At 39.1% G+C, this 25511-nt stretch overlaps 1 protein-coding gene across 2 annotated transcripts in view; it reads left to right on the top strand.

The window, feature by feature from the left end:
* The window catches only part of TMEM135 (transmembrane protein 135), a 185549-nt gene extending 162082 nt beyond the window's left edge, over positions 1 to 23467 (top strand). For both annotated transcript variants that reach the window (XM_075140179.1, XM_075140180.1), the window contains 9 exons: positions 3388 to 3429; positions 5428 to 5574; positions 7691 to 7760; positions 13101 to 13268; positions 16067 to 16130; positions 16838 to 16914; positions 18560 to 18658; positions 20230 to 20297; positions 21954 to 23467. In XM_075140179.1, the coding sequence (XP_074996280.1) occupies positions 3388 to 3429; positions 5428 to 5574; positions 7691 to 7760; positions 13101 to 13268; positions 16067 to 16130; positions 16838 to 16914; positions 18560 to 18658; positions 20230 to 20297; positions 21954 to 22086 (868 nt within the window). In that variant the 3' untranslated portion in view covers positions 22087 to 23467. The remainder of the gene's footprint in view (positions 1 to 3387; positions 3430 to 5427; positions 5575 to 7690; positions 7761 to 13100; positions 13269 to 16066; positions 16131 to 16837; positions 16915 to 18559; positions 18659 to 20229; positions 20298 to 21953) is intronic.
* Positions 23468 to 25511: the final 2044 nt, after the last annotated feature.

Below are 25511 nucleotides of genomic sequence, written 5' to 3'. Positions count from 1 at the left end.
GAGTCAGCACAGCTCACAAAGGAGCGTAGATAGCCTTTAATTGCTAATAGCAAGGGATTTAATAGCAAGGGATGTAGCTTGTGTGTTCAGACACAGTCATGTTTCATCACTCTGGTCCTCCCTTCTCCATAAAACAAGACACCTTAACTCGAAAACGTGGTCCCACCCCCAGCCAATCTTTACGGGCAGATGTGCTGCAGCAATATGCCAACACATGTCCTCTGCTTGCAGTGTTTCCTTCCCCCGTGGCCATAATGAGAGCTCTGCATATAGGAGTTTCTAATTTACTCTTACCCTGAAGGATAACATAAGCAATATGGGGATGTTGTTAAACATGGCATATGTTGTTGCAGTGAGCTGCTGTCTCCTTACCAGTTCCTTGGGTGAAAAGTGACTTGTTTCCTCAGGAGCCTTCTTGTGCAGGGTATATCAATTGGTCATGGAGAAAATCTCTAGAAGAGTTATGACAACACATACTAACAAAAAAACCCAAAACGTAATTGCTGGCATCCAGCCTTACAGTTCAGTGTGGGAACTTCTCCTTCCACAGGATGGAGGGAGAGGAGTATAAACTCATGTACAGCACCTCTTTACATACACAAACATAAATAATTAGAGTTCGTTTGCGTCTTGTTGGAAGTATAGTTAGTATCAAGCCTTGGCTCTATTCCACTGTTGCTGTTTTCTTTATGAAAAAATAAATGTGTGTGGCCATAAGTTAAATTTATGTTATAAATATGCACGATTAAAATCGACCCTATTTGCTCATGTGCCAAAATTGTCCCAGCAGGGGAATGTGAAAAACCCAATTTATTGCTATGGCTCCTTGATTCTTCTGCTCCTCCGGCTCCAACCGCGGCTCTGGCCAAACCCAAGCTGGAGCGGCGCAGAGCATTTCTGCCATCTGATCAGGTGTGCGGTGCCCAACAGGGACAGCTAGCAGAGTTGCTGGTGCCGCTGACTTTGTACCAGGGACAAATTCCTCTCTGATGGGAAATGTAACCAGATTATGCGCCCTTTAAATTATTGCTGGCTGGGCAAAAAATGGTGCAGCCCCCCTGCCGCTTGGGATTCGGTCCCTGGGACGTTCAGGGTGGTGGGAATGGTAGCAGAGGTGAGGTACACCAAGTACCTCTAGCGGCATACGACTCATCCGTTATCTCAGACCTTCCAGGTTGAATAAAACCTTAAAACCAAGCTTATAATACACTATCGAGATTTTTCCCGTCTCAGGGGTATCTGCAACGCTGGACACATGTAATGCATTTTACTGTGCTCATTTGCAGCTTGAATGGCTCGTGGGGGTCAGCAGCAGAGTGCAGACTTTTTCACCCCTTGAGCAATGAAGCACTGAGTAAAAGTTATTATTACCAATTAGTGGTGGCATTATTATTACCAATTAGTGGCTGTATGAAGCAAATCATTAGTCTTAGTTCAGTTATTAGCAGCCAGATGTTCATGAAACGTGCCACGTGCAGCTAGCGTTGGACCTCAGGAGTCACCATCGAGACCAGTTGCTGAATTTGTGACGTCTCCGTGCTGTCCCCGCATGGGTTTTTGTGGTCCCCAAAAAGAAGCGTGTCTGGAGTCAGTGTGGAGGGTTTTTTTTGTTGCTGCCAGTGTTGCGTACCTAATGAGTAAATAAAAAAGACAATTTCAATCTCTAGACGAGTGTTCTGAAGCCTTTAATATACTGAATTCATGATGTAAAGCCAAAAATTAGATTTCCAGTTTTGTTGTTGGTTGCAGCTTCATTTGTAAGAGCAAAGCTGCCGTGTCAGAGAAGGGGAAGTTACAGTGCAAATTACTCTTGATCAAAAGTATTGTTTCTCTAGGACTCCTGTTTTTGAAACCCTTAATACGCAATATTTCCACATACCCATGAGTTCTGCGTAATGACTTTACACAAGACATTTTAGACAGCAAGCAGCATGAATTATGTTCTATTTAAGAACTTAAATTGCACTTTTATACTGTGTAATAATTTAAAAAATTAGGAAGTTAATGGGAAAAAATGGAATTGTATCTTTAGCATTACTTCCGTATTGAACTATGTTGTTTAACTTTGGTGCATTTTGCAGGGGGATTCATAATTGTTGCTCTATAACTATATAGAATAACTAATAAAATAAGAAAAATAAGAATAACTAATAAAATTCCAATACACTAAATACTTACTGCATAGAATTGACTTTAATCATGTAAATAGAATAGGCATTAGAAATCTTTTTCATGTTTCTTGGAGTAATGAGGAGAGGGCTGGAGTGTTGTTTTCTCCTTCAGTGATTCGACGTCTTCTGATTTTCAATATTAGTGAAGAAAGGATTTGACTGACAATTCCTTTGAGGAGAGTTTAAAGCCAATGAGTTGCAGGATGGCATCAGTGAGGTTGGGTCAGTCTCAGCACTAGTTGGGTAGGGACATCTGGTGGCGCAACAAAGGAATAATTGAACACTTGCAACTCAAAGTGCAGTTGCATTGGAGCGATTAAGGCAAAACCATCATTATGCTCATGCTGTAATTACTTTTCTGTTTCGATATTATTCTAGAAACACTGATACGCGTGTTTACATTTCAGTTTGTGTATAGTTTTAATTTACTGGAAAAGAAAAGTAGAAATTAAGGCCCTATTCTTGAGCTGGCAGCTTGCAGATGTAATGTGTTGAACACCCTTAACTCAAAGGGCATTTAACTTGCAGTCAGTTGGAGGTTTAAAATCAAACTCGTGGTACCGGGCTGTGGTTCTGTGGACAGAGCAGGTATGTGTAAACCCTGTGCATTTGGGCTTTGTTTGTAGTTCTGCCAGTGATTCGCTGTGATCTCTGGGCAAAGAGAACAACTGCTACATAATGAAAAAACTGGGACTTTCAGATTGAGAGTTTTCTTAAAGTAACGAGCTGCAGAGATCAGCAATGTGTGAAGTAGGACAGTTTATCTCAAAGTCAGAATAACTATTTCCTTCAGCTCTTCACAAGAGGGTGGGTTTTTTATGGAGGTCCAACCCTCCTTTCTGTCCTTACAGTAACATTTCTGTTTCGTAAAACTCATCATGACCTCCTTCCATAAAGTAACAGTTCTTTGTCGCATGAAATCTTCCATTGTCACCCCAGTGATTCTGTCACCATCCTTTAAAAATTTCTCTGCTCTTGGTTTGGATAAAAGAGAGAAGCACTGGCATTTGTATGCTGTACCCTTTGTTTCTGAGATGTCGCAAGGCTGTGGTGACAACTGTGAAGTCGAGGATAGCCACAGAGTTGTTACAGACGTGCTGTTTTCTGTTAATGAGAAGCTGGTGTTCATCCGCAGCCCTTCTACGTAATATTTACTCTATAACACTTTATATTGCAAGCAGCCCATTATAGCAATAACTTGTTTTTTATGTTTCAGGTGCAAAGATGGCTTGAAAGGATTTACATACTCTGCATTAAAGTAAGTAAAGTTTCTGTGAGTACGTAGCTTAAAGTGAAGATTTTGAGGAATTGTGCACAGTGACAGCTGCATTGTATGAAAAGAGTTTTCGGGAGAAAAATCATCCTCTTGTAAAACTCTTCCAACTTTGGGGGTATACAGCGTATTTTGAAGAAGGCATAATATGCTGGCACAGGAGGGATCTTTTTGTATTTGGGACCATTATTGAAAGGAAATGCAGACACATGGTTGCATGTTTTTGAAGGAGCGTTAATCTTTTATCTTTCTAAAACTTGCCATTTGTGATTCATAGAATCATAGAATCATTTAGGTTGGAAATAACCCTTAAGATCATTGAGTTCACCGTAAACCTAACACTGCCAAGTCCGCCACTAAACCATGTCCCTAAGCACCACATCTACACGTCTTTTAAATATCTCCAGGGATGGCGACTCAACCTGGGCAGCCTGTTCCAAGGCTTGACAACCCTTTCGAGGAAGACATTTTTCCTAATATCCAATCTAAACCCCCCCTGGCACAACTTGAAGCTGTTTCCTTTCACTTGTCCTATCGCTTGTTACTTGGGAGAAGAGACCAACAACCACCTCGCTACAACCTCCTTTCAGGCAGTTGTAGAGTGCGATGAGGTCTCCCCTCAGCCCCCTCTTCTCCAGACTAAACAACCCCAGTTCCCTCAGCCGCTCCTCATCAGACTTGTGCTCCAGGCCCTTCACCAGCTTCGTTGCCCTCCTCTGGACACGCTCCAGCACCTCCATGTCCTTCTTGTAGTGAGGGGCCCAAAACTGAACACAGTATTTGAGGTGCGGCCTCACCAGTGCCGAGTACAGGGGCACGATCACCTCCTCGCCACACTATTTCTGATACAAGAAATTCATTCGAGATATCCTCAACGTGCCACTAGACCTTGTGTCTGCCCTAGTGGTCCAGGCTCTCCTAGAATTTACTTCACGATGGGACTCTTTGGTGTTACTCACTTATTTGTTGTAGTTATACAAAGTTCTCCCATCTTTGTTTCTTGTGTCAAAAGTGTAAAGACCCATTATTCTTTTCTGTCCCTTACATACTCTGCTACCTGTCTACCACTCAGACAGCCCAGTGCATGGACAGTGTCAACTCACAGGTGAAGAAAAGAGCTGAAGTCAAGCAAGACAGACTTGCTGTTACTGGTAGTGGAAAATATTTTACAGAGTTTTCAGCTATGAAACAGCTGTGGAATTTGATATAACGTGCCAATAGTTAAATAATTCAGTCTATAGTCCAGAAATAAGGACATGAAACACTCTGCACTTTGGCAACGTGCAGAAACAGTGCTTTCTGAAATCACCAGTCACATACCGAATGACAAAGTTTTTACACCTTCATCGCCCTCGGCAAGACTACCACAGTGCAGTGTAATTTGGATTATAGTGCAAAGTGCTCAGAAACATCTTGGTGTTATGACCTCTTTTGCCCTTGATATACAGTAATTCTACACCTAAGATGAACCGGTATATTGACAATACCAACTTCTGGGTGAAGAAAGAGGGCTGAAGATGAAGCCAAGCAAAACAAAGTTGATGCTCTTGGTGGGAGTGAAAACATTTTGAAGATTTTACAAAATAGATATTTTATAAAAATATTATAGTAATCATCAACCTTTATGTAACCCCATTTTGCCGGAGATAATTGACATATTTCATGTGCCTTTTTGTCTTCTCATTTGGTGTTCTTGCTTTGTGTGAGAGATGGACTTCCCCAGTAATGTTTTTGTTTCTAGTTTAAAAAAATTCCTACCAGCAATTGTGACCATTATCTGAAGTTTAAATATATGTTGGTGAATTGATCTTTTCAAAGAGATACAAGGTTTGGCAGCTGTATAGGATGCATTTTCTTTTGCAGACCTGTGGGTAATAACTTCAAGCTTGTCTTAAATCCTTTGGAGACTTATATTGGGCTTAATATATTTATTTGAGCTATTTATATAATTGTTGTTTTGCTCTGTTTTGTTTTTTCTTTCAGGTTCATTGTAGGGAAAGAAGAAATCCCCACTCACTCATTTTCACCTGAAGCAGTGTTTTCAAAAATAGATAAAAAGATAAAGCATTGTGAAAAAATACCGCAGCCAATGAACATACTGGCTCTAACAAAAAAGCTCATGGACAAAGTGTGAGTCAAAACAAAAGAAAAACAAAACAAAATGAATCATTCTTACTTAGCTCGTTTTAATGTTCTGTTACATTGTATTTGATAATGTTTTATAATACTTTTGCTTTGCATTTAAGCGTTTTGCATTTCCTTTTTACTGGGTAGTTAGCAGTGACAAATGATGAACTCTAATGAAAGCATTAAGACCTGTATGTCATAGCAAGGACGTGCAACGTGCAGTTGTCTAACAAGGGAGAGTAAATTCAACCAATTCTGAGTGGCAGAGTGGTGGTTGCTTTTTCTGCAGTTTTCAGCAAAACCAGCTTACGGCATGATTCTGCTGGTGCTAGTAGTGATGTTAAGGAGGGGAAATTGCACAGCAGCAGACCTTACTTAGGTCACCTTAAATGACCGTAACATCATCTTTTTGGTGACCTACATCCCTGTATTTCATAAAGGAGAACTGCCTAAGAACAGGATGGGTAGCACCTGGCCTGCCTCCTCTGTCAGGAAATAGGAAATTGCAAAGCAAAGAGTGAGTCTAAAGCTGTTTTGCACGAGGTGAGACCTAGACATCTGAAGCTAGGTAAGATAGGTTCCCGCCCAGTCTACAGGATCCAATTTATTGTCCTTTAGTATGAGCTTAAAGAAATGACATCAGATAGCTTTTCAGGCTCATATGTTCAGATGATGTACTTCTGCTGTGCTTGATTTGTCTGCTTCAGGCACATTGGGTACCACAAGGAGTCATTCATTTTCAGGGAAGATGGAATAAAAAATTGACCTCTCCAGGAGCAGTTTTATGACCAGATCTTTACCTGCTGACATGCGGGAGAGAAACAAGTCTTCCAACTGCATTTTGTTCTCAAAGTAGTGGCTTATCTTACTTGCTCAGATAATGAACAAAAATGAAGTGACCTACATCACATGGCAACTTCCTATGATTTGCTGTGGTTTTTAATTGAAAAATATACGGGAAGTCAGCAGTGGCTTCTCAGGCACAACTGTATTAGACAACAGAAGACCTACAAGGAGAAGGCAGTTCCAGCCATATACAGATTCTTTTAGCTGAGTTGCTTATACCTATTTTGTCTTAAACACCCCTTATTCAGTTTGCTAGTTCATAGCTCTTCCACTGTTCATTACATACAAGGATCAAGGGACTATGGGTGGAGAAGAGCGTTTTTTCTTTAAGGTTTTGAAACTCCCAACTCGGACATTCAGAAAACTTTCAATTTTCAGTCCTAATGCTCTCACAGGTTTCTCTTCCATATGGTTCTTTTCAATATAATTGAGTCTAAATGCCTGTAACCTGATCACATTCTCATTACAATTTTTGCTACATAAACTGACCTCACAGATGATTTATGGCCATTAGACTTTATAGTACACGATTCAAAACTTCCAAGATATTTGGCACAGTATATAAATTGTGTAATTTATTTTGCATTAAAACTTAAATACTTGGCTATAGCAAAATATAATATTCAGACTTGGTATGACATTACTTCTTTTAATTCTACATAATGCAGGGCTAACAACTGTACAATCCACGCGTCCCACCATCCCAAGCCAGTCTCTTTTAAATGCTTAAGGTCAAATTCTCAGTCCGAAGTAAGAGCTACATAAAAATCAACACAGTAGAAGAAATAGCCCAGAAGTGAAAGGATTGTAATTGAGAGAAGTCTCACAGGGTATCTCTGTGCATTTGTACGTTCTGCATTGCCCTCCAATGAACCTTACAAAGATGTAAGGACACAGATAACGGATGCTTGGTCAAATAACCTTCCAGAACCACAAAGCAGAGACAGACTGGGAAGGGTCACATCACTTCTCCTTGTTGACCAGAGCAGAAAATTTGTTCTTTAATTTTGTATTTAATGTGTAGCATGGCAAGAGGTTGGATCCAAATAAGCGTGCAGACACTTCTTGCTGTACAACTGAAGTATTGTTAGTTTTTATTGTCCTTTTATGGCATCATAAAAATTCACAGTGCCCTTCAATGGGTAATGGGGAGAATGAGTGGTGGGAAAATAGCACTTTATGTATTTTTAGGCAAGAAAAATTTATGAAGTCTCCTGTTGATGACGCTGAAAACAGCTACGAGTTAATATGTGTTTCATTGTGCTTTTTGCAGGTGCAAACACGGCCCAAGGCATAGGTGCTGTAAACACTATGGAGATAATTGCATCTCATATTGTATTAAAGTAAGTGCACAAAAAATTAGATTGACAAACTCTGGCAAAGACAGGGTAAAAGTCTTTAGTCAGAAAAAGCATATACTTAGGAAGTGAGAAAGGAGCCTGTTACTCATTCTTCTTGTATTGAAAATGTGACAAGCCTGAAAACAGATTTTCTCAATTTAGGACGGGGTGGTGGTGGGGTTAAAGTTCTCCGGTCTTTCAGATTAGCTGGAGAGAATGAATAACATAAAACCTGTGGGAAAAAATGGACTAGCGAGCAAGGAACTTGTTTAACTATGTGATGCACTTCACGGCTGAGCCCACTTGTGACTCCACCCTAAATAGAGCACCTGGAATGTGCTGCTTCGGCAGCAGCGCGGGTCTGGCGCACGTGCAGCTGCGCGGGTCTGGCACGCTGCTGCCGGGCGCTGGGCTCGCTCCTCCGTTCATTTATTTTAAGGGCTCAGGGTAATGAGAGATTGGTCACAGTTGCTGCACCCGGGAAGAGCTGTTTATGTCCGGTGGCATAATTCATCCTCCATTATTAATGTGATCAGCGCATTTTTTTTCAGAGGAGTACTGTGTAGAGAATTTTTTTGGCTGGCATTGGGTTGGCACAGGTGGTACCACCTGCTGTGCCTGTTTTAGGCATTGGTAAGACTCCAGAAGATCTCAATCACTTAATTTACCCGTTTTTATATATGGAGCAGCAAAAATGGATTTGAGTATCTTCAGATGCTTTTCATATATATTACTTTGAAAAATAACTTTTTAAAATTAGAATTTTATATACAGTTAATGTTATCTCAGAAGAGCTATGCTTAAATTTAGCATCAGAAGAGGTCTAGCACAACATTTATTCATATATGTTTATTAACAACATCATTTTGTGTTGTATTAACACTCTTCTTACACTGCAGTATGTCAGCGTACCACTGTGTAACATGGATATAAGCTGCACTGGAATTGGTAGGATTTGGGATGGTGCTTAAGCGTTCTGCTGAATTACGATGAGAATATGCAGTAGAGCATTCACAAATAGTTCAGGGTAGTTATGTCACTTTTCTGTTGTAGGTATGACATACATTTAACAGAATCCAGATTAAAATTAAGATTTTACAACCTCTCACCACTATCTCAGTCCATTTAATGTTTCATTCATGGGCTCTTTTCTTCAAAGCATAACGTCTTTGGGGACACAGACTTTCCATTTGCTTTGTGCTTGTTCAGTGCCTTGCCCAGTAACTTTACTGTTTGCTGCCTCCTGGCCCACTTTGAATCCCATCTTCTGAGTGCTCATGTTTGGTCAGCATCGTCTGGGGAGCAAACATTCCCTGTCCTTCATTTGCAGAGTATGCCGTGTTTTCCCCATAGATATCAGTGTCTGGCCTTCAGAATCAATGTCCGAGACTGCAGTGAATATTATATTCAAAACAAAGATTAAAATCAAGCAGAAGTGATTTTATGGGTTGATATGCTGCATTTCCAGATCTCTGCTGATGGTAGTATCTCCTAGAGTGCATCGTTTTTCACAGGTGCGTTGTTATAACTTCAGTCTGCTGCACTTTTACGTAAAGTGCTGTCTTTCATTACTTAAGTATATTTTACAGTAATTAGCTCTTAACTACTGTTAGTCCAGACTTGCTTCCTGAGCTTATTTATTAATCTCGCACAAAATCCGTATGCATTCTGTGCTGCCTGCTCAGCAGTCAAATCTGTAAGTACCCTCATAACACTGTATTATTTTACAAGCGCAGTTAGAACAAACAAGTAAGGATTTCTGTTAGAGTACTTGTAATGGAACTGATGCCTCTTCTCCATGGAAAACTGTCATAACCTGCTGGAAGAATGATTGTGTGTGTGACTTCATGGGTAAAGAGAGAGGTGATCTGACCGTTATGGAATATAATGAGCTTGAAATGCCTTTAAAATAGAAAGGTGACCAAGAAATAAGAGTTAGTCTTGTTCGGTCGCTGTAGTGGAGTGACCCAAATCTGATTCCAGGTTGTGAGTTCCTCAGATTACAGTAGACCGTCCTGATGCTACTCTTTCAATCCTTTTTTAGGTGAGTAGGAAGATGTGTTAATGATGAAAAGAACAGGAAAACAAAAATGGAATATTTAGGAGTCTCTGTCCTATTCAGTTCTTTATTCAGCATCATTTTGTTCACATTTCATATACCCTTGAAAGGGGATGAGGGGAGAAGAAAACCCAACTGATAATGAAGCTGAACTAAGTCTGACTAAAAATAATAACTTAAAAAAAGACATTTTTATAAGACATTCTACATGTGCATTTGAACAATACTTCATTCTTGTACCAGTCTCGTATAGCATCTTAGTATAAATTATTCTTGACTACAATAATATAATCAGGGAAATATCACTGAAGTGGCAGCCAGATCTTTGAATTTCCTGTCTTTCCTGTGACTTCTTTTTAAATTAAAACATGAGTGAAGAATTTTATTTTGATGTATTTGGATTTTTAAAGATCCAAAATTCTTAAGGCATTTTTAGTTCTCTCCATGGCTGTTCCTAGAGTCGATCAGTAATAACTGTCAGCTGACATGATTTGAGCATGTTTTTGTAATCCATATCTGTAAGGGAGCTTTCAAATCTGGTAATGATCTGATGAGCTGCTTGTTGCCAGATTTCCCCTCTGTGCTATATTTTCCCTTACCTTTGAACATCTTGTCTTCTCATTATTGTATCTGTGCTTTAATTGTCATTGCATGCTCTTTTTCTCCTGCTTCATATTTAAATGCACATTAGATACTTGACATAATCCATGATAGCTTTTATGTAACATTTAGTAATGACATACCACCTGATTTCATAGACTTCCCTTCAAATTTTAAATACTTAAAATGCTTTGGGTTTGTAAATGTCTGAAAAGAGCTACCAGAAGCAGTCAAACAGTATTTTTCCTCTCTTGTTATTCCAGTTGGTTACAGTGAGGAGACATTAGCCAGCAGTAGTAATCCAACTGTCCATTTTTTCTGCTGATGCTGTGGATGACACCAGATGACCCTCACAACTTACCTAATGACTAGGATGACCAAAAAGAATATGAGATGATTTTCTGGTGATTGTAATCACTGCATTCTGTCTCTTGAAGGAACATGGGCAACCGTATACCCAGAACAAATCTTAAATATCTTAATTAATTTATTTTAAATACTTATTTTAACTAATTCCTAATATGTTGCAACAGGTTGACTGAGTTTTGGTATGTTGCTGAACTCTGTTTACGTACATGTGCTTTTCTGAATTTGAGTTATAGCCAATATCTTGACTGTATTATTAACTTTTTAAGAAATCTGTTTCTCAAAAAGAAAAAAAAAAAAGGTTTATTCCATGAGTTTTGCAGATATGTAGTTTCACTGTGCTGCTACTTCTGGCTGATCTCAGTCCCAGCTCAAAATCTCTGTGGAGGAATGGCTCTTAGCAGATTTTTCTTCACTCACTTATGCTTATTATAGTGTCCTGCGTATACTCTACTGTTCTCTACCTCCGTTATCATTTGAGATCTTTTTATGGAAGAGAAAAGTTACAAAATTGTGCATTGACTATAAGTTGTAATACTTTCTGTGACTCTGAAAAACACCTGTAAGTGTGATATGGATTCACCTGGTTGATTTAATGAGCTAAATAGGAAGATTTTGTGGACTACTTATTGCTGTTTGGTGCTCATCAAAACAGCCTCAGTCCTTCAGTTCAGCACTTCTAAGTAGGCTACTCATAAAAATAAAATCACGGGTATATTTGAGTGTTTCCAGTTGGAATTTATTTAAGTGTTTCCTCGCCCCATCAGAGTAGCCTTTCCTACAGCTGGGTGAAAATGTCAAACATACCATACTGTTTGTTCTCTTGTTTTGGGCTTTGTTCATAACTGCTGGGTTTAGGACTTTCTTTTTATATAATTGTACCTGGTATCATAATCATCTAATCTTTTTGGAAGACGAGGGCTATGTACTTCACACTAGGGTACCTCTTCATTTTAGGGGCGAATACACGCTCATCTCAATTTTGACATTTTAACTACACAAAATTCACAGTGTATTTACATCTCTGCCTACCTCGCATACTTTTCAGTAGGCATTTTCATTGCACCATCAGAAAACGCTGGGTCGTTAGCTGTTCAGTATGTACAATTTACATACAAGAGTAGCAGATGAAGAAGGGGAAATTTTTCATTCATAGCTACTGGATCATTGAATGACACAATATATTCTCTTCCACTTGATTCTCATAAACCACTTCTTGAGTAGCAGGGAGAGTAATTGCTTCAGGAAGAGTTTATTACTGGATTTTTAACCACAATAAAATTTTGTGAGCTTTATGATGCATTATAAAGGTCTGTAGGAGGCAAAAATGTTTCGAGTTTCTGAGTTTGAAAGGTTGCTCCATCAAGCCCTCTGCCAGTTGTCCCTATAACTGGAATTTTCTCGGTGTCCCTGAGTATCTTCTGAAAAATGAACTACAGAAATCATGAGCATTGGGTGCCTGCCTTATTTGCCAATGGTGAATGCATAGACAGTTTTCGGATAAGGTATCTTCCAGCCAAAAAATTGATAGATTTTATTAAGAATGATTAGAGAAGTTCAGCCATAGGGTAAGAATAATGATAGGAAGCTTTGGAGGAATTTATAAGAAACTGGGGAGAAGAATTTGGAAAGAAAAAGTCAGTGTGATTTTGTGACATGGTATGAAAAAGCAGATCTGTATCCAAGGTGGAGTAGTAAGAAAAATTCATTGGAACCCATGTTATCCTTCTCAGTAGCTCTGCACATAATCTTCCTTCCAGTTTTGCCCTTTCTCTTGTTGCAGGCGTCACTCAGCCTCCAGTTTGGTTGAGGGAGCATGTGCCAAGCCATCAGGGTCAATTTCTAATTCTCACACTTTCTGAAATTTATGTTTTGTGGACTTTTTCCTCCTTTAGTGCTTTCTCCAGACATTTGAGTGTAGAAGTGCTTTTTTTGTCCACGGCATTACTTTCCTCCGTATACCCATTTGTGGTTAAAAGCTGGTCAGTAACCTGGAAATGAAGTCATCAGGATTATTTCAAAGGACAGAATTTTGGAGCAGAAGAGAAATAGAGTTTGTCCCTTGAGGCTTTTCAGATATTCATAGAAATTAAAGGAGAGTCAATTGTCTATGATCTTATTGCCTCTGCTATTTTACAGGGGAATCAGGAGAAAAAACTGGTCTTGAGTTTGAAGATGAGGATTCATTTTACATAGTATCCGCAGAGTGGGTTTTAAACTGCTCGATGTCAAAAATAAGTACTTCTGTAGATGTTTTTGCTTTTCCTTTTTCTGAATTTGTGGTTTCTTACCACAAAATCTTTCTTTCTTTTCTCCAGGGCTTCATTAGGATGTTTAGCATCGGCTACCTGATCCAGTGTTGCCTTCGGATTCCATCCACTTTCCGGCATCTGTTTACAGAACCATCCCGACTATTTTCCCTCTTCTACAACAAGGAAAATTTCCAGCTTGGAGCTTTTCTGGGATCTTTCGTCAGTATATACAAAGTAAGTTTATAACATATGGAAATGACGAATGCCATGTTTTTTATTTCACTTTTCAGAATATCACGAAGAGCTAAAAAGTCTAGCTGCTTAAGATTACTGATACTGTTTGCTACAGCGTGTCACCGACAAATTCTATAGTATTGCAGTAATCAAATCGTAAATAGAAAACTAGTCTTCCAATTCCATGTGTTTTTTCTATCATTTCTGAGTAAACCAGGTGGATTTTGCAGCACGGTATCAAGATCAGGAGATAGAGGGCACTTCGGAGAAAGTGAATTCAGATTTCAAAGGGACTTGCTGTTACACAAAAACATTTTAGTGTAGACACAAGTAGTGACTGCAGTAGCAGCAGTGTTGCCAGAGAGAAGCCATTTGCAGATTTTTTTGGCTCAAATATCTGGAATTCTTGCTTGATGCTAAATAGCAGGAGATTGCAGAACATATATCATGTGCAGCTGAGGAGACATTGCACTTACCACTGGGAAATCTACCCTTCTACACCATTATAAGATGACAGATTGCAAACTGAGACACGTTCATACAGCATTGTTGGAATTAATCGAATTATGTTTATTTATGCCAAGAGAATGTGACGAAGCACACGCCCTAAGGGAGAATATATTGCATAGTGCAGTGCTGAAGGGGCTTTTGCACTTTTATATGCTTAATCACACGTGTCATTTTTCAACTGCTACTTTACTTGCTCTGCAAAGTTAAGATAATTCTGTATTATTCAGGGTAAATATTACTTACTGAAAATTAAAAAAAAACAAGTGTTATTTGTAAACAAAACAGCATTTCACTTGACTTGCAGTCAGATTGAGAGACAAGAATTTGTAAGGTTACAGAGTTTAAAATTTCTGATGGCAAAGTGCAAATGGGCCATTCAGAGTTTATTTGAAAATCAAATTTTTGCTCAACCTTTAAGAAAATAGCCTTGAGAGAAAAGAGTATTTAAATTGCAAAAGCTGAAATTGTTTTGATGTCTTTTAAAAGCTCCAATTGCAAAGTGTAATTTATTTCTATAGATACTCATTTTAATTTTAATGTCTTTTTCAAGGGTGGGTTCACCTGAGGGCCACCAAGATGATTTGAGGACTGGGTCATATGATATGCAAGGAGAAGCTGGGAGAACTGGATTTTAAGCTGGAGAAAAAAGGCTCAGGGGAGATTTTATTGCTACCTACACCTCTTGAAGGTGTGCAGTGATAGGTTGAAAGGCAGTGGATACAAGCTGAAATGCAGGAGATTCCAAAGAAATATAAGGAAATACGTTTTCATGTGAGGGTGGCCAAATACTGGAACAGGTTGCCCAGTGAGACTGTGTAGTCTCCATCCTTGGAGATGCTCAGAACTCAACTGGACAAATTCCTGAGCTACCTGCTCAAATTAGACCTGCTTCAAGCTGGACCAGATGATCTCCAGACGCCCCTTCCAACATAAATCATTCTTTGATTCCATGAAAAGCACACATTAGAGGGATTAAGAGGCTGACACACGTATCTCAAAGCAGACATCAGCGGACTGTCATACTGAATTATATAATGTTCTCTCTGTGCCGTCAGTACTGGATTGGGCCTTACTAAGCAGATCACGAACCATTTAGAAGCAAACAGAAATTTACCAGGGATAAAATTTGGAGAAAAAGTATGGATTTCCAAAACAGTTAAAAAAACAATGCAGAGGAGATGGCAGATGTGGAACAATCTGGATCATTTGTTAACCTGCAGTCATCCAAATGAAATATATTTTAATGCAGCCTGAGCCACAATTACTTACATCCATTCTGGCCTGAACCACGGTGTATTGTTGTCTGTGTCAACAAACAGGTTGTTTCACTGTGTCTTTTAATCATATGCAGTTCTAACTTTTTAGATTAATGTGTTTTCCTGGTTCCAGAATTTATTGGATGTATGGAAAAATCTCAAGGTGTTTGGTGTGTAGTTGAAAAGAGGCTTTATCATGGGAAAGAGTCTAGACAACTCCAGAAATTAAGATGTTGTGAATTCAAGATTAGCTTTGGAATTAGATTGGTATTCAAATTAGATTGATCTGCTCTCTGATTTTGAAAGAAATGGTAGCAGTAAACTGTTAATTAAAACACTGAAATGTTTTAGGTACTGTGGATTATGGGAATTATCACACTAGACTCCTAATTTGTACTGTGTGCTATATTGCTATCTTATAAAGGAATATCGTGACCCCAAAAAGGACTGTCGTGGTTTAACCCGGCAGGCAGCCAAACACCACGCAGCCGCTCACTCACTCTCCCCCACCCCCAGCGGGACGGGGAGAGAAACGGAAGGGTAAGAGTGAGAAAAACTCGTGGGTTGAGATAAAGACAGTTTAATAGAACAGGGAAAAAAAGGGAAAATAATAATGATAATGATAAAATATACAAAATGAGTGATGCACAATGCAATTGCTCACCACCCGCGCTGACCGATAACCAAGTAGCGATCGGTACTTCCTGGATCACGCCTACCGTTCATATACTGAGCATGACGTCACATGGTATGGAATACCCCATTAGCCAGCTGGGCTTGCTGTCCTGATTGTGTTCCCTCCCATCTCGTGTACCTAGCTCAGTCAGTAGGCACGGGAGCTGTCCTTGGACTAGGAGGGCACTTAGCAACAACTGAAAACATCAGTGTGTTATCAACATTCTCCTTGTACTAAATCCAAAACACAGCACTAGGAAGAAATTTAACCCTATCCCAGCCGAAACCAGGACATTCAGTCTATGCGTTATGAAAGAGAAATAACTAGGGCTAATCCTGCTCTCTGTTCACCTACAGGGTACTAGTTGCTTCCTGCGTTGGGTACGAAACCTAGATGATGAGCTTCATGCACTTGTAGCTGGTGAGTCCGTGACAAGAAGTTTATATTGCCTCTGTTGGGACTCTGCAAACACTTCTCTTGTCTGTCCTCCCATTCCCTTTTCAGGCTTCTGTGATGAAAATAGGACTGTGTACATCAAGGTTGTGTCAAAGCGACAGTGCTGTTTCAAGTAGCTTCAAACAAAGAGTTGCAATTAAAATTGTAAGGCAAATTCAATCAAATGGTGTTTTTTACAGTCAGCTTCAGGGACAATATATTATTGTATGCACAAATGTGAACTTGTCCTTTATTTTCCAACTGTAGAGATGAGAGGTTCAAATACTGACTCTTCCATACGTGACAGAATACACCTTTGAAAGGATGGGCTCCACTGGATCCGAAGAAGGATCCCCTTTTGCCATGAATTCTGTGTGGTGGTGCAAGCCCTTCCCTGCTGTTTGTGCCTCTATCACGTATTGGAATCTCAGAGGTCTCTCCTCCTTGCGGGATGAGAGAGGAAATTTGATGCTGTGCTCCTGAGCACTGAACTACAGATTTATTTCAGGGTTTCAAAACTGTCTTTTTTTTAATGACATAAACCATATTTTGATGGGCAACACAGGAACATCACTGAACTTTGTTGTAGCAACAGAAAGAATAATCTTACGCAGTGTCTGTTGAGCTGACATACTGCAACAGCAACAATAAATCACAATCTTAACAATGCTTTTGTTTTCTAATTGTTACAGGGTGTCTAGCAGGAATTTCTATGATGTTTTACAAAAGTACTACTATCTCTATGTATCTGGTGTCCAAATTAGTAGAGGTAAGATATTACCCTCCTAACAGAGTGCTTCATTTCATCTATTTTTTCAAGGCAGAAACAGAAAATTAACTTCACAGGCTTTGTCAGACAATTTCAGTGTAATATAAAGTTGTGTGGCGGTGGTGTGTTTCAGTACATGTGTGCCAAGAGGCAGTGCCGTTCTGTGGTCTCATTTCTTTCTTATTTTCTTTTCTGTGACTCATTTTAAAAGTCCTTTATCCACTGTTCTCCATGTATACTCTCCATGAATTTTTTTAATCTCCTGATAGCCCTTTGCTTTGTAGCTTTTGCAGATTTTTTGAATCTGAAAGTTCCAAGAATGTCTATTCTGCCAGAAACATAAATCAGACCTAGTCCTTAATTGCAGATTTATTGCCAAAAGCTACAGCTTAACTTCCTGCCTTTGTTCCCTAATTTTGGCATTCAACAATCTAAGATAACTCAAAATAGCTTAGGTTTTAGTCTATAGCTGGAGTTGTTTGTCGGTATACTTCAACTGATTAAATTCCCAGCTTTGCAATGAACTTCGTTCTAATTACTATTTTTCAGGCTTGAATTATTTCTATGAACTTGTTAAAATTAGGAGCCCAGGAAAAAAAAAAGTTTGTAGAGTTTGGGTATGTTGATTATACTTTGCTAACCAGCTTTTGATTTCTGACTGTGATTTTTCCATAAAATCAGGACTTAGTCATGGTTATTTCCCCAGTAGCACCACTGGAATAAGTTGAGAGCGTTCTCTTATTATGCATCATCCCCGAATCACAAAACTTTCTCCTGCAGACCTTGAGGGCCTCGTTCCCTAGTGATATTTATCCACCTCCATTACCAGAGCAGAATTCATTTCAAAGAATATAAAAAAAAGGAACTTTTTTTTTAAGTATAAAATTAAACATAAAAAGGGAAGATGTACTCTGTTTATTCTTGCTCCTTGTAATCCTAGATCAAGCTCTGAAGGTAGTTCACGTATTGGTTATATAAAAGCAAATCTGATTTATCCATACTGACTTTTAGAACACCAGTTGTAAAAAAACAATATTATCTTGTATTGCTGATGGTTTTCTCTGGACTTTGAGACATTGTGGCTGGAGTGAAATAAGAAAAGTGCTGTGTGTTCTTTCTTTCTTTCTTTCTTTTTTTTTTTTTTTACTACTTTTATCATCTTACGCAAGCAAAGGGTAACTGACCAACGAGGCGTGTGCTGCTTTGGAAGGTCAAGCTGTGCTCAGGAAAATAAACTTTACATGTTTTCTCAGAAAGAAAAGTATGTGATTTCAAGCTGTTTAAGAACAGTGAATATTCACTTTGTTGGAATAGTTCTTGCATTGTTCTTTTGCTTTTTTAAAATGAAGCATTTAACACAGCAAACTTTCCCTTTTTTATCTTTAAGATCTATACTACCCTTTTAACACCTAAGCTGTTGCTAGGTCCTGTTCTATACATTCATAGCCTCTTATTCTATTGACTTTGGATAACTTCTATAAGCTCTCTCAATCAATGTCACGTTTGTGGACATACACAAAAATATATGAGCATAGGTTAGTAATGTTGACATGTTACTTTGAAAAGGTAAAATAAATAAAAAGTAAAAAGCTACTTTTACTTTGTTTATTTTGTTTCGTTCAGCATTTCTTGTTTATTTTCATAGACTATGTACTTCAAAGGCATTGAAGCAGGGAAGGTTCCCTATTTTCCTCATGCAGACAGCATCATCTATGCCATTTCTACATCGATATGCTTTCAGGCAGTAAGTACCTTGTCTTCTAACAGAACACAAAGCTCTTCTAGTTTAAGTCAAATGTTGAATGAAATGAGGAATACAGGGATACAGGGATATAGAAAAGAGAGTGTGATATAGCGATTCCAGCAAGATGCTGTGAATTGGGACTCCTGCATCCTGCTTTTGAGTGTCACAGTGGGAAGATCGTTTCTAGGACTCAAATTTCTCGTATGCTTATAGCTGATTACATTATACAAAGCACTGAATTCTTTGGAAAGGATCTCAAAATGCATTGCCCGAGAAGATGAATATAAATGTATGGGCTTTCATAAGCATATGAATAGACTGTTTCTCAAACAATATATTGTAATATTTTATGACTTTTTAATCAACTAGAAGTTTTCACTTTCAGCTAACTTGAATTAAAGTTGCCTATTTGAAAGAATCTGCAAAAATTAGTAAGAAAATCTGAAGTTTTATGTTTGAAACAAGCTGTAGTTATCATCTTTTGCACTTTCCAAGTCAATTACATGCCTTCACCCCCAGTCCTTTTATCGGCTGCATCAGCTAGAAAAGCTCCTTTTCAGTGGTACCCAGATTACTCTACCGTTCCACTACATCTCTCCATTTCTAGACCTTCTGCTGAAGCTTCCCACTGAATGTTTTCTGGACCTCCATAACTATATGTATTTTTTGTCTCCCTCAATAAAGAGAATACAAAACGTCCCTAAAGCAGGCTTCTGCTGTCTTGTGGTTAACCGGACAGTTCCACTCCTCCTCCTCATTGTTCCCATACGTTTGGGAATATTTCTCATTCTAGTATCAAAGTGAACTGATATTTTACTGCTTGGGATGTGCCTAAAGGTCTGCAGCATTGAAATCTCCAAAATACTATTGGCAAGGACCATCGTATGAGGCTAACAGAAATAAAGTTAATACGAGAAAAGAGGAAAGGCTTTTTCCATTACTTAATAACTAGTTGGAAAAGGAGCCCAAGACTGGAAGTAAATTACTAGGTTTAGGAGGGAGGAAGGAGGGGGAAATTAGCAAAGGGATCTATGCTGAGATGTTCGTTACTCACTAGATTCATAAGTGACCTGGAAAAGTAATGGAATAGAGAGAAGACAGAATTTTGGTTATATAACATTATTTAAGATATGTAACGTGAAATGACTGACTCCAGGAAATGGTAGATCACAAAATGCAGAGTGAGTGGGGGGTAAAATAGCAGGTAAATTTGGCATCCGCAAGTGCAAAATCACACATGTAGGAATAATAAGGGTTATTGTTGCTTTGTTTGCGGTGAGATCTAAGTTAATTGCCACCACTTTTGAAAGATAGTCTCCTGGGAATATCAGTCTGTGCTGGTGGTGGTCATATAGAGCATCGAATTCAGCTGTGAGTGCGCTGACTGCGCTGGACCTTGGCAGGTGATCACAGCTGCTTTCAGTCCATGAATCATGAGATGATTTTAAAAAAATTAAAAAAAAAAAAAAAATTCCATAACTATCCTTTCACTGGTTTTGGCAACGTAATGTAGCAGATGAAGCTTTTGCCTGACGCTGTCAGCTGGCTTTGACAGAATACTCTCCTTGCAGGCTGTCATGGAAGTTCAGAACCTGAGACCTTCGTACTGGAAGTTTCTTTTACGACTAACAAAGGGCAGGTATGTAATTGGGAGTATGTTATGGCTTGTCTAAACACGCCGTTGATCACATTCAGCTTTCTATGTCATTCGCTGTCAACAGCAGAGCCGTGGGAGTCCGTATGGGCTAATTTCCTGAGTATTTACTTTGCTTTTCAAATGGTTTCCAGTCCACTTGAAGTTCTTTGCTGCTGAAGCGACACTGCTAGGTTTAGTCTAATGACAGGAGCAAAGGCTTAAATCTAGCTAAGATTATTTAGCAGAGGAGTGTTTTACTTGAAGGCTTTTTTATCTTTAGTTCACTTGGAGGGTGGAATGCTTTCAGATTTCAGTGGAATATGAAGAATCTGGTAAACAACTGTACGGGTTGAAGAAATCACTGAGTATGTATGCTGATCGACAACACGGTATTACTACATGTTTAAAAGCATTACTAGAAATGTCAGAGTATTTCCTAAGAATACTTTGAAGATTCAGTAGTTTTTTATAGGACATCATCTATTTCAGTTGGGAAAGGACATCTATTTCAGTTGGAAAACTAATGAAAAATTTTCACTGATTATAACCATAAATTTACACTGTAATATCTTATTGGATATTTTTTCTTTATTTGCTGCGGGGATCTAAAATGCTTACCTTCTAAAACAGATTTAGCTGTATCTGATTTATAAAAACACAACTTAGTGAAATGTACACTACTATACTGATGCACTGTGTGGCAGAAACAAGGCATCCAAATCATGATGTGGATCAGTTTATGAATGGGATTATAAAAGGTAACGTTTGTCGTGACCCTGAGCTCTCCAGACTCTAAAACTAGAAGTGAAATCAGAGGCCAGTCCTGGAGCATGTTGAACCTGCGCTCCCCAAGGCACAGAACGCTCTTAGCTGGACATGAGGCGACTGAATACATTGCTAGACGTGGTGGGAAGCTTTCCTTGAGATGCCTGCAGGCAGTCTGCAGGCAACCTCTGAGGCTGTACAAACACGATGCAGGGGATGATGTCAGTGCAGATGTCCGATTTTGGCTGCACTTTTCCCTCTTGTGCTAATCCTAAGATTGCTGTAGTTGAAAGAGAGGAGGGAAAAGAAATTCTATTCTGTTCGTTTATTTTATCTGAAGTAAATCTCTGTAATAGTAATTTTGACACTGTCTCCATAGGGGTAGATTCTTTTGACGTTTCATAGGTCTTTCACTCAACAATTTTGAAGACTAAAGGGATGGAAATAGATTGTAACACCCATAAAATTGTTACCCGCTCTTGAGCAGGCATGGACAGAGTTTGCGAGGCTGGGGTGAGAAAGAGGAGGAGTATATTTTGGTTTGACTTTTTTTGTAACGTTAAAAGTAGAAGGGGACTCTCTCCTTTCCCCTTTTCCACAAGTTGTGTTATATAAAGTGTATCTACACAAAGCACTACTGATCAGATTTGTCAAATCTTTTTTTTTTTTTTAAATCTTTATTGCCCAAGATGAAAAACTTGTAGTCTCTAAACAGTGCAGGCTGAAGCCTGTATTTCAAAGATTTGGATAGTCTTTCATGAAGTTAAATAATTTTAATAATTCTATAAATAAATTCAATTAATAACTTTAAAAGATAAAACAATTTTTAATAATTTTATTTTTTCAAAAGTAAATGAAAAATCTGTTCACTCTCTCATGTCTCTTCTTTTTCAGGTTTGCTCTCATGAACAGGAAAGTTTTAGATGTATTTGGTACTGAAGCATCTAAGAACTTCAAGGATTTCACACCTAAGCTTGACCCAAGATACACGCTTGTACCACCAGAGCCACCGCTGGAGCTGTCTTGAAAACGATAGTATATCTTGTCATTGAACGTGATCAGCATTTTGTCCTGAGAAGTTAATTAACTTAACAGTCGTATGTATGGAGGAGGGCTTGGGCTCCACTTCAGTATTATTTCAATGAGAAATGCTTTTTACCAATCAAAAATACTGAAGCTTTGCAGGAAGGTGTGGCTTAGTGATTAAGCCCCCTTCCGTACACAGAAAATATTTCTGGGTTACTGTAGTTGGTTGACAGTATGGTAGATTGCTGAATGAATTAAGCAAATGAGTAATATATTTAGAGAAGAGATGTAAAACATAATATGCATAATAATTTCAGAAATTCTGTAGTTCATACCAGTAGAATATTTCTTGGTAAAACTAAAAGCAATTCTTAATTTACAAAGGAAGACAAATGGCATAGTTTAGGTCCAAAATTTTACCTGATCTTAAAACTATTGCAGTCGGGTGAAAATGCCTGCTTGGCTTTCTCAGTTGCATCACTGATTTATCTCAAAACAGCCACGGCCCACTCATCATTTAAAATTACAGTGTTTTTACACAGCTCTGGTCGCAAAATAAGGTATTCCTTAGGAAAAGAAAATGCGTATTAATTCAGAAATCACATTCCAGGACTGTAAATCCCACTGACAATATGGATAACAGACAAGGAAAATAAGGCGGCGGTACCGGTGACTGCTGCGCCCTGAGGAGCAGCGGGGTGTGGTGGTCAGTATCTGCCAAGTGGAAAATGACAAAACCGGCAGAGGAAGGAATGAAACGTTCCAGCCTCTGAGATGGTGCTGGAAACAGCAGACAGTTACAAAAATAAAAAAGCCAAGAAGAAAACAAAACAAAACAAAAATCCCCCAAAATATACTGAAATTAAATGTTTATTTTTAAAGGGCTTGACATTGTCGCTTTAGATGGCATCGGGTTGTTTGTCAAGCTGCAACACCAGCCAGCATTTCAAGCATTTCTTTAAAAGAGAACTGACCCCTGAGGTTGGACTGTTACAAGAGAACAGTTTTGACGGTGTTAACAGTATTTTTTCCTTGTACTCGGTGAAGAGTGGTTTTCTGTCGGTCCATCAGACAGCCACGACTGGGACAGTTACATTAAATTTAATATAGTACTCAATGCAAATAACTACCTATGCAAATTCCATCTCATTTTTACCCTGCGTATTTCTCCAGGTAATAGTTTGTGTTCTAAAGCGAGACCTTGACATGCTAATTGCTTTTTTTTGCTTTTGGGGGCTTTTTCTTATTAGAATCCATTCAGGTGATGCTGAATGGTGTTTGTTACCCTAGAACTTAATGAAAAGATGAACTATATTCACATTCAACTGAAAAAAGACGAGGTAAGCCAGGGAACGGAAATTGCAGTAGGTTGCATGTATTTTAAAAAGAAAAAAGAAGAATAAATCAGTGTTTTATTGGAAGTCTTTGTCAGATTATATGAATTAGATTAATTAATAGAATCTTTGTCTTGCAACACTGTAATCCTACCCCAGCCTTAAGCATATTTTAATTCCCATTAGTTTAATTTCTTATTACTGAATACACAGTAGTTTTTATCAGATTTACAGAAATGTCATGAAAATTGTACCAATCTGTGCACAAAATCTGCTTCTTCATCAGCCACTGTAACAGTGATGCTTTGTCACTGTTACTAAAGGTGCTTCATCCTTTAAAACAGCGATTGTCCAAGTTAGTGTGAATAAAGTTGTGCAAGCTAGTTTGTATGCAATATTTTATTGCTTGAAATATTATATTAAAATTCCTCAAAAGGAAATAAAAGTTATTTCAACAAGAACTTTAAAAGGATTGTAATAGGTTTGTAGTGTTTTTCCACTGGAATATGGTCTAAAATACTTGACCTTGTAAAGTCTGAGAAGTTATATATTTTAGGTAATATGTTAGAACTCACACACTATATTATGAATACTTTCTAGTGTAACTATATATCATTCTCAAACTTCAAGATATTTTTTAGGTGGACTAATTTTCTTCACTGGAATGACAATTGTGATTGTTTCTCTATTTGAGTTTAAAAAAATCCAAGTACTACATCTCAGCAGCTAAACAACAGTTTTGTCTATGTTTTCTTGCTTCCAAAATTCACAGTCCTTGTTTCGAGTTATTTTCGTGTAATATAAAAAGAAATTAAAAAATTTTAAATTATTTTTATTCAAATCAAGTATATGTAAGAGAAAAAAAATAAAGTCCTAATGTTTTTCCCAATAATAAACAGTTGCTGCTTGAAAAAGTGACTTTTTGTCTATGTTGTTGTTAATAAGCCACCTGGAGTCATCAGTGAAGTGATACTCGGTGGTGAAGGAACGCCAGGATTGTGACTGAGCATTTAAATTGTACGTATTTGTTACAAGATAAAGTCCTAACGCAGCGTGAGTGAAGAGGTAATGCCAAAGCAGTTCAGCTGACAGCTTCAGCTCTGCACTTCCGTAGGTAATTATGCGGTATGGGTTGACGTTATTTAATGTTTCTTTTTTAAACAGAGAAAGCCGCATAGCCAGGCAGTGAGAAGCTGCACGCCTCCGGCTCTGCCCGCCGCGTGGCCGGGCGGTTGGGCCTCGTGTGACCGAAACGGCAGCGTTTCCTACCACCTGACGTGGCACGGCTGTTTATTGTTTTGGTCGTATGTTTGGTCACGTTGAACTTCTTGCAGAAGAAGTTGATTTTGCGAAGAGGGATACAGGGGGAGACTTGCTCAGGAGATGGTGGGTCAACCTGAAATGCCAGAGTTCCCCGAGAGAGGTTTGGGTGTCCTTAGGGGGGCTGCGCAGGAAGACGGTGCTCGGCTCCCCGCAGGCATCTCGGGAGGCTGCGCCGAGAGCTGCTGCCTCATCTGCGGCTCCCAGGAGCCGGGAGCGAATATGCCTGTGGGAGGCAATTTTTTCACCCTTCCTTGAGGTAGTTTGCATGCACGGCTCTCCTGGAGAGTTCATCGCCATCCCTACCGCTCTTACCGCACCGCCCTTACTGCGCGTCTCGCTCCCTCTGTGGCTGTAGGGAGGTTTTGGTGGCTGTGGCCAAGGGAGGTTTAGATTGGACATTAGGAAAAATTTCTTTACTGAAAGAGTGGTCAGGCCTTGGAACAGGCTGCCCAGGGAAGTGGTGGAGTCACCATCCCTGGAGGTATTTAAAAGACGTGTAGATGAGGCCCTTAGGGACATGGTGTAGTGGGCATGGTGGTGTTGGGTTGACGGTTGGACACGATGATCTTAGAGGTCTTTTCCAACCTGTATGATTCTATGATTCTATGATTCTATGTAGTCCCCGTCTTGCACCAAGACCCCCATGCTCCCTGCGCCAGATCGCAGCCTTTGGCCCCAGTTCCTCTTCGTTCTTCCTCCCTCCCTCCCCTCTACCCAGCCCAGCGTCAGCTGTCCCCTGTCCTCCCTTCAGCCTTGCAAGCTCCGTTTA

Source organism: Calonectris borealis, chromosome 1 (assembly GCF_964195595.1).
Source record: "Calonectris borealis chromosome 1, bCalBor7.hap1.2, whole genome shotgun sequence".
Lineage (NCBI taxonomy): Eukaryota > Metazoa > Chordata > Aves > Procellariiformes > Procellariidae > Calonectris > Calonectris borealis.
This window is presented reverse-complemented; position numbering and strand designations above follow the sequence as displayed.